Source organism: Lolium rigidum, chromosome 5 (assembly GCF_022539505.1).
Source record: "Lolium rigidum isolate FL_2022 chromosome 5, APGP_CSIRO_Lrig_0.1, whole genome shotgun sequence".
Taxonomy (NCBI): Eukaryota; Viridiplantae; Streptophyta; class Magnoliopsida; order Poales; family Poaceae; genus Lolium; species Lolium rigidum.
Window position 1 is genome coordinate 255485627 of NC_061512.1, and position 8354 is coordinate 255493980.

At 44.2% G+C, this 8354-nt stretch overlaps 1 protein-coding gene across 1 annotated transcript; it reads left to right on the top strand.

Annotated features, from left to right (window-relative positions):
* Window positions 1-597: 597 nt before the first annotated feature.
* LOC124654748 lies at window positions 598-7897 on the top strand. Its single transcript, XM_047193740.1, has 9 exons — window positions 598-680; window positions 1514-2829; window positions 2929-3289; window positions 3724-3808; window positions 4388-4444; window positions 5264-5323; window positions 5412-5627; window positions 5736-6788; window positions 7086-7897. The coding sequence occupies exons 2-9, from the start codon at window positions 1563-1565 to the stop codon at window positions 7389-7391; spliced, it is 3405 nt and encodes a 1134-aa protein (XP_047049696.1). The 5' UTR covers window positions 598-680; window positions 1514-1562; the 3' UTR covers window positions 7392-7897.
* The last annotated feature ends 457 nt before the right edge of the window (window positions 7898-8354 follow it).

Below are 8354 nucleotides of genomic sequence, written 5' to 3' on the forward strand. Positions count from 1 at the left end.
GAACGACGAGGGAGGAACCAGACCAGACCAGACAGCGCCGCCGCCGGCCCTCCGCTCACCCGCGCCGAACTCCACTGTTAGCCGCCTCCCCACCCCACAGGAGTTGGGGCCCTGCCGGCGGCCCGAGGTGGACGATGCGGTGCGGTGCCGTGGTCTGCGGCGGGGTGCTAGTCGCTTGATTCCTGATTTGGGGAGGATTGAGCAGGTTGGGGAAGACGAGTCGGTCGAGCGCCCGTGCTGTCCATCGAGCGCACGCGCGCCATCTATCCAGTCCATCTCCTCTCTATCTGGCTGGACCCAACCAGATCAAACCAACCAGAGTCTTACCTCTTCGTCTAGTCCCCCGTTCCGTTCCGTTCGTCCAAGAGGAAAAGCGCTAAGGCACAAGCGGCGCGGCGCGGTGCGGCCCTCGTCCAAGCGCCCACTCCGGCTCCCACGGGCGGGCGGCGCGGCCTGCCTCCAAGCGCCGACTCCGGCTCCCACGGGAGGGCGGCGCGGCCCTCCTCCTCCAAGCATCGACTCCGGCTCCCACAGGCGCCGGCGCGGATCCACAGGCCACCACTGCGGTTCCTCTGCGGGCCAGCCACACGGGCGTGGCGGCCACTCCAGGACCACGGCACGTGCAGCACGAGCGTGGCGACGGCTCCGGCGACCACCGGCACGGAAAATCCGGCGGCCAGGTGACCCCTTTCCCCTCTCTACTCCTCATTGCACGCCCAATTTGGCTCACATCCGCCCCAATCTAGCAGACCCAATCTAGCGCGCTTCTCGCCCCTAGGTTTAGAAAAACAGAGGTTACCGGGTCCAATTTGTAAGCCCTAATTCCACCTCATTGTCTGCGCTGACCAATTTAATCAATTCGTTGGCTACTGTCGAAAGAGCGGTCGCGAATTGGGCGTCTAATCTCACCAGGAAACTTGAAATTTTGTTTCCCCTTCGCCGCCAAGGGTATGATGCTACTAGGGTTCAAATGTGCTTGGTAACTAGTCTCTTCTGCTCGGCTCTTAAGACTGGTTTGCGCCGTTTAAGTTTATGTATGCTTCTCCTAAGCGTCGCATTGTAGGCATGCATACATGTATCTGTGCGCTGTAGACACCTTCCATTCTGGCTTATTTCTCCAAAAGACTTGGAAAATATGGTTTATTGTGGTGTATGAAGGAAGTTCTTCTCATCATCTTCATTCTTGATAATCATATATGATTTCATTAGTTTTTGTGCATGAAGCTTAAGATGTAGTAATCAATTAACATTTGGGTGGTTTGGTTATGATTAAAGGGCATGTTTTAACTCCAAAATGTATATGATTATCTTGCACCTGCTATAAGTCATCTGCTATACAAAGCTAAAACTACATCGCCACAAATCCATTACGGCTTCCCCTGCGTGTCAATTAATTAGGGCATTAGTTATATGTATTATGAAGTTTCATTGACGTGTCTCTCTTCGTTATTTCCCGCAAGCACATTTTTATGATTGCTAACTCATTTGGTTGTCTTCACCTAATGAATGGCAGAGTATCGGCAATCCTACTTCCTGCCTAGGCTACACTTGCTTCATTTATAATGGAAGTCGATGATGATGTGGAGGATGATGACATGGATTTCAACCCTTTCCTAAGGGAGGGATCACCATCGGAGACCTCTTCAAGCCTCACCTCAGAGGCAGAATGCGAGGAAACTAGCTTCGAAAATCAACAAGGCACTGAGGTGTATCCTCGCCATAATCCTGATAATGAAAACACAGGTGATTGTGCACTCCTGCAAAAAGAAGTCGCAGCTGAAGGTTCCTACGAAGAAAATGTTCCAGAAGGTACTTCTGCCCAGTATTGTGAGAATGGAGAAGGTCATGTTAATAGACTGGGAAAGGAACCTGTACAGACCGAAGCTCCCTTGCCTCCATCAGCACAGAATTCTCATCCCCTGTCGCCTGAAGCTAGCGAGGAAGATGCAATTTGCAGGCGCACACGAGCAAGATACTCTCTGGCAAATTACGCACTCGATGAATTAGAGACCTTTCTCCAGGAATCGGACGATGATGGTGACCTGCAGAATGTTGATGAGGAAGAGGAATACCGCAAGTTTCTTGCAGCTGTTCTATCTGGTGGAGGTGATGACACACAGGTTTGCCAGGGGGATGAAACACAGGATGAAGATGAGAATGATGCAGACTTTGAGCTCGAAATTGAGGAGGCCCTAGAAAGCGATGGTGATGATAATGTTGAGAACTATCAAAGCATAAATGGTAGGAATAATACCGATGACAATAGGCCTCAGACTAGGAAGAGTAGACCTGAGTTGTCTAGGGCATTTAAAGGATCAACTAAATCTAATTTACGACCGATTCTGCCAAATGTCTCATCTGCGCTCCTGGCTCCTTTGAATGCTTCTGGATGGCGGTATCCAGCCCAGAACATCAATGTCCGTTCCTCCTCCTCATCATTAAATGGTGCTGCTGTAGTGAATGGATTTACCGTTGAGCAACTGGGCCAATTGCATACGTTGATATATGAACATGTTCAGCTCATGATCCAAACATTTTCTCTATGTGTTCTCGACCCATCTAAACAGCGTGTCGCTGTTGATGTTAAAAAAATGATAGTTGAGTTGGTTGGCTTCCGTGATCAAGCATTGGCTAGGAGAGCAGCCAATGGATTCCCTATCAATCAAAGATTCTATTTTGAACGGCAGCATCTCCAGTCAGCACTTAGTCATTCTTCTTCTGAGAGCTCACAATGCCAATGGATTCCGTCAATTAAGAATCCTATTATGTCCATTCTTGATGTATCACCACTTCATTCTGCCCCCAGTTATTTAAGTGATGTTGCAGCTGGTAAGTTCACAAAATATGTGTGTCACCAATTTTGAATATACTGTTCTTCATTCTGTTCGCCATCACTTAAGCATTTTTTTCTTTTTACTCAACTGACAGCTGTTGTGAAGTATAGAAGAAGCCATACGGATGGCACTGCAGATAAAACCAGCTTTAGGAAAGAGCCTCTTTTTCCGTCTCCGGTACTTGTCACTGGCAATGATGCTAACAATGCTTCTCAAGATGGATCAAATAACGACTCCACAGCATCTCCAGCTTCACCTGGGCAGTTACAGCCCAAGAAATCATTAGCTGCTACCCTTGTTGAGAGTACTAAAAAGGAGTCGGTTGCTCTTGTTCCATCTGATATTGCAAGATTGACGCAGAGATTTTATGCCCTTTTCAATTTTTCACTGTTTCCTCATAAGCCACCTCCTGTAGCTAGGGTCAATCAAGTGCTTTTCACTGATGCAGAGGATGGGTATGATTTACATCTTCACTGGTGTTTTCAAGTCATGCATTATAGTTTCCTTTTCTGTCAATTATACTCTATCCCTGAATTTCAATCAGAGTTCATTCCATGCTATCTTAAAAATGTAAGATTCAAGGAACCTGGGTGTCAAAGTTCTGTTTTAGTCTGTTGAAGCGCTGTTCTCATTCTTGTGTAACTGGCATTGTTTTATGCGATTCGTGGCTGGCTTTACTTAGCTGTCCTTTCATCATCGTATTGAACTTTATTTAGGTCTCCTCTTGGGTGGTTAATCATTAAGTTTGCTATGTTTTTGTTTCACTTCCTTAACATGCCTCATTTATTATTCCTTCTCAAAAGCATGATAATATAACTTTTGCATACAACTGTCCTATCATTTGTTTTTTCAATGGTTAGTGTAATCTTAGTTTATGTTCTGCCTGCAGATTGTTAGCTCTAGGACTTCTGGAATACAATAATGACTGGGCCGCGATACAGAGGCGTTTTCTTCCTTGCAAATCAGCGCATCAGGTAATGTTGTAGCCTCGTTTATTTGTTTCAAAACTGTACTTCGAGCCTAATTTTTTTCTTTTATCTTTCGAATAATCCACACTTTTCTATAAGCCGTTTTAGCAAACTAAAATAGTTTGCTAAAAAGGCTTATATTATAGAACGGGGGTAGTATGATTTACTAGACATACCAACTTTGTATTTTCTCACTGTTTTGGGGCTTTTGGTGTTTGCATGTCTCCTTACAGCTGACTCCATCTGACTATCTGAAAATCAGAAGAAAATGGAGTTCATTTTGTAGTCTGTATTACAAACAGTGATGTTCTCATTATATTGACATGGCAGTGAGCACACTGCTGGCACTAGTGTTCAGTTTGTTGTGTTTTTGTTTTGTCATCCAAGCAAGTAAGCTTGGATCAATCTTGATCCTCTAATCTCAGCGTACAACTATAACTTCCTGTCTTCTGGGAAATACCAATTATGTGCAGTGCCTACGGTTTAACTTTAGTCTCTTGATCAAATTGTCAGTTTCTCAAAATATTGGTTTCTCTTTACTGTATGCTTTATGCTCATTTAATAGCACAACCATTTGTTTTGTAGATATTTGTGAGGCAAAAGAACCGCAGTTCATCCAAAGCTCCTGATAATCCAATCAAGGTAAAAGTGCACACTCTTCCATTTACTGGTACATAAGATGACTCCTTAAATTCTTACAAGCCTTTAAGAATATGCTCAAAGTCTTAACTGATTAGCATAGTATGATGTGTCAATTAATGCCATCATCTAGGTCCGGCACTGACCTGTGAATCCTATGCAGAGATTTTGTTTCTATAATAATAATTTAAACAGTAAAGTTTGTGCAGAAGTATCATGACTGTTTTGAATTGCCAATATTTGATCCTTTCTTTTTTTATTTTTGCACCATATCTTTCGCGTATGTTTATATGCCAACAGTAAAGGAAGACTAATAAAGTTTCCCTGGGAAACTGCAAAAGCCAACTTCCCTAATGTGGACCATATTAGATTTGGTTATTATCATAATCCGAAACAAACTGGGGAAATGATTTTGGTCAGCTCTATTTTAGAAGAGTAGAGAATGATGCCAAACTTTACAGTGCTTTCGTCGGGCGCGCTGCCATTTTATTCTTCCTCTTGTAGCTGGAAGCTTCAAAGAGCACTCCTGCTTGTTGTAAAAGAGTAGGTCAGCATGCCTTTTAGCCAAACTAATACTGCTTCCGTACTGGGATGACTGAATCCTCTTGCTGTACTGGCTATTATGGTGATCTCTGGTAGCAGTAGATGTTGATCTTTTGATGTCATTTTTCCGGAAGTCAGCATGCTACTAAGTATATTTTGTTTGAAATCCTCGTGCTGCACCAATGGTGAGCTCCGATAGGAGTAGATGTTGATCTTCTTGACTGTCGTTTTTCCAAAACTCAACATGCTACTAAGCATATATTGTTTGAAACAATGCAGGATGTGCGCCGCATGAAGACTTCTCCATTGAGTACTGAGGAGATACAGCGTATCGAAGAGGTGGTTTATATTTTTCTGCAGCCTATCTTTTGTTCCCTCTTGAATTGGTATTTGCTTACCTTTTCCCTCTTTCATATGGTTGATGCAGGGGATCAAGATATTCAGAACTGATTGGACATCTATTTGGAAGTTCGTTCTGCCATATAGAGATCCTACACTGCTCCAGCGTCAGTGGAGAGTTGCCACTGGAATCCAGCGATCTTACAGTAAAAGTGACGCCTTAAAAGAAAAAAGGAGATCATATGAAGCAAAGAGGAGGAAATTAAGAGCTTCAGTGCCTGATTCACAAGTTCGTGAGCAGGAGGTTAGTGTGGTTCATAACTCCCACGATACCCATAAGATACTATTTGAATGTCTATGTCCATGTACAGTGTTGTCATTGAGCACAATCTACATTTTTTTTTTGTGGCAGGCTGATGATGATGCTTCTGAGGGTGTTGAAAATGATGATGATTCATATGTCAATGAAGCATTTTTAGCAGACACAGAGAACAGGAGCATCAATATGATGCAGATGAGCACCAGCGCTGATGACGAATGTGGTGCAGGACATGGCTGCTTTGAGCAGCATAACAGAAACAGGATGAAGCATGGTGTTAGCACCTCATATGCACCTTTTAGCTCTTACACTTCTCTTGGCCCTTCAACTAAGAGGGGGTTTCATGGCACTTCGGGTAAAGAGAAAGGTAGCCATGTGGTCAAGTTGGCTCCAGATTTGCCCGCGATAAACCTTCCTCCTTCGGTCCGTGTGATATCTCAGATGGAATTTCATCAGAACGCAGCACATTTAATTGTCACCGCAGATAATGCAGCGAAGGATATTTATACACAGCTAAACCTTTTCCCCGATCATAGTGGTAGTGATAGATTACAGCAAGATGGTGCTGAGCAAGATTTTCCGATGCATCCATTGCTTTTTCAGCATCCTCGAGAAGTGCATTCGTCATATAGTCATCCTGTTGAAAATCTTAATCAGCAGACTACTGATGGCGTGGCAGGGGATCCTGTGAATGCTAATACTATCGAGTTCCATCCTCTACTGCAAAGAACTGAAGGTGAGATGCATGGGGAAGCGTCCACAAGCCGTTGCGAGAGGGAGAACATTATTGATTTGCAAGCATCGACAAGCGCTTGTGAGAGGGAAAGCAATATTGACTTGGACATTCATTTGTGTTCCTCAATGGATTTCAGAAATGCAGAGGACATTAGAAGGACTGTCAGTAAATTCAGCATTCAGCCAGAAGGGTCTATAATAGCTAGTATTTCAAATCTAGAGCCTATAAATGCTTTTCATCATAATGTTGAAGAGCCCGGCGGAGGAGCAATGCAAGGCATTGTGATGGAGCAAGAAGAATTAACTGATTCAGAGGAAGATGTCCAGCATGTGGAGTTTGAATGTGAAGAAATGGATGATTCTGAAGAGGAGCAAGTTCAGGATGCAGAACCCTGTTCGACTGAAAATAAGGTAATGATTGGCGTTATATCTGGTAGCATTATCAATCTGGTGTAGGGCTGTACTGTGATTTCCCCATCTTCTGCTTTGCTTTTGATTAAATGCCAAATATGTTTATTGCACTACGCTGCTTATGTTTCTGTATTTTTGTCTTATACAATTGGTATTGTATTTCTTGGACTGATGCTCCCACGCTGTACTTGTAGAATGATGAATCGATCACTGATTGGTGTTTGGACCTTTCTTCCATGCATGTTGATTTTTTTCTCTTCCAAGTTCGCTGACGCCAATAGATACTTCGTTGTGCAGGGAACTTCAACATCATTTGTTTGTTCAGAGTTACAAGAAAGTAATGATCAGTGTCAAATTGAACAAGGATTAGAGCAGGTGGTTGAACAGGTTGCGAGTCCAACATATAAATCACATGAGTCAGGCAGAGGAAAGTTGAAGCCGCAGCGTGCAAGGCGCACGGGATCTAGAACAACGAGCCAACGGTTACCCACTCCTCGAACAAGTGAACCTAGCCGGACCAAGACCAAAACCAGAAGGGCATCAGGAAGAGGCAGGTGCAAGGCCGTTGATTCCAGGTCTAAAAAGAGCCCTGCCCCGAGTTAAAGGTCGTTCTACCCTTCCATTTATTTGCACTGGGTACCGCATTGCTGCATACACGAGATGGTAATGGCCGGACGGCTCACTGCAGTTTGAAATTGCTGGGCTGATTAGCCGCCATTGATGCAGCCATGCTGCAGATAGACCTATCGTCAACTTTTCGTTGGCACATATCCCTTCTCAGATGATCACTTGAACATGGCAACAGGAAGCAGAGCCTACGCTTGTCCATGTCTGGAGCTGAGTAGAAAAACTGAAATGTTGACGATGTTGTACTGTGCTTTAGGACGTACAACAGTCCCTGAGAGAATGATGTGAGTGGCCGGCGCTGGTGCACCTGGGATGGTGAGAGGTCTATTCTTGGATTCAATTGTGTACATGTAACATGTAGCATGAGCTAACGCTGATATATAGCTGTCAAACAACAAAAGAGCTATTGTTGTATCATGTAAATGGATCAATGATGCTGCCTTTTCAGTTTTTGCCTATTTTTCTAGCTGGCCTTTATCAAATTCTGCTTACCTGGGAATTCTTTCAAATACCTCTTGGCAACTGCAGATTTTTCTGTGTGGGAATTGAACTTTTTAGCTGCGAAATTTACGTGCTGCATCAAAATAGGCTGCCCTTAGAATGGCAGTTTAATTTTACAGCACTACAAATTGTAAGTTTTACACATAAGAATCTTGGTATTTTTCGCAAACTCCCTCACTATAATGCTATAGGTTCTTTGTTAGAGGGATCAACCTGGTGGCGCTGAAGTGCTCTAGTGTGTGCCCACTTGAGATCCTTCTTCAACTGGTGCAGCACAACAATGGTGTCCTCTGAGAAATACTTGGCCTGGGGACTCGATCCTGGGGTAAATGTTCCCCTGTTCTTTACCTTGTCGCCCATGTTTAAGATATTAGGGATGGCGATTCCTCCTCTGTCCCCCTCCCTCTCCCCACCCTCACTACTCACGTGATCTCATTC

Coding starts and splice junctions, on each gene's coding strand:
- LOC124654748 (XM_047193740.1), top strand. CDS start 1,563: ATGGAAGTCGATGATGATGTGGAGGATGATGACATGGATTTCAACCCT. Junction 4,445..5,263: donor CTCCTGATAATCCAATCAAG/GTAAAAGTGCAC, acceptor GAAACAATGCAG/GATGTGCGCCGCATGAAGAC. Junction 5,628..5,735: donor CACAAGTTCGTGAGCAGGAG/GTTAGTGTGGTT, acceptor TTTTTGTGGCAG/GCTGATGATGATGCTTCTGA.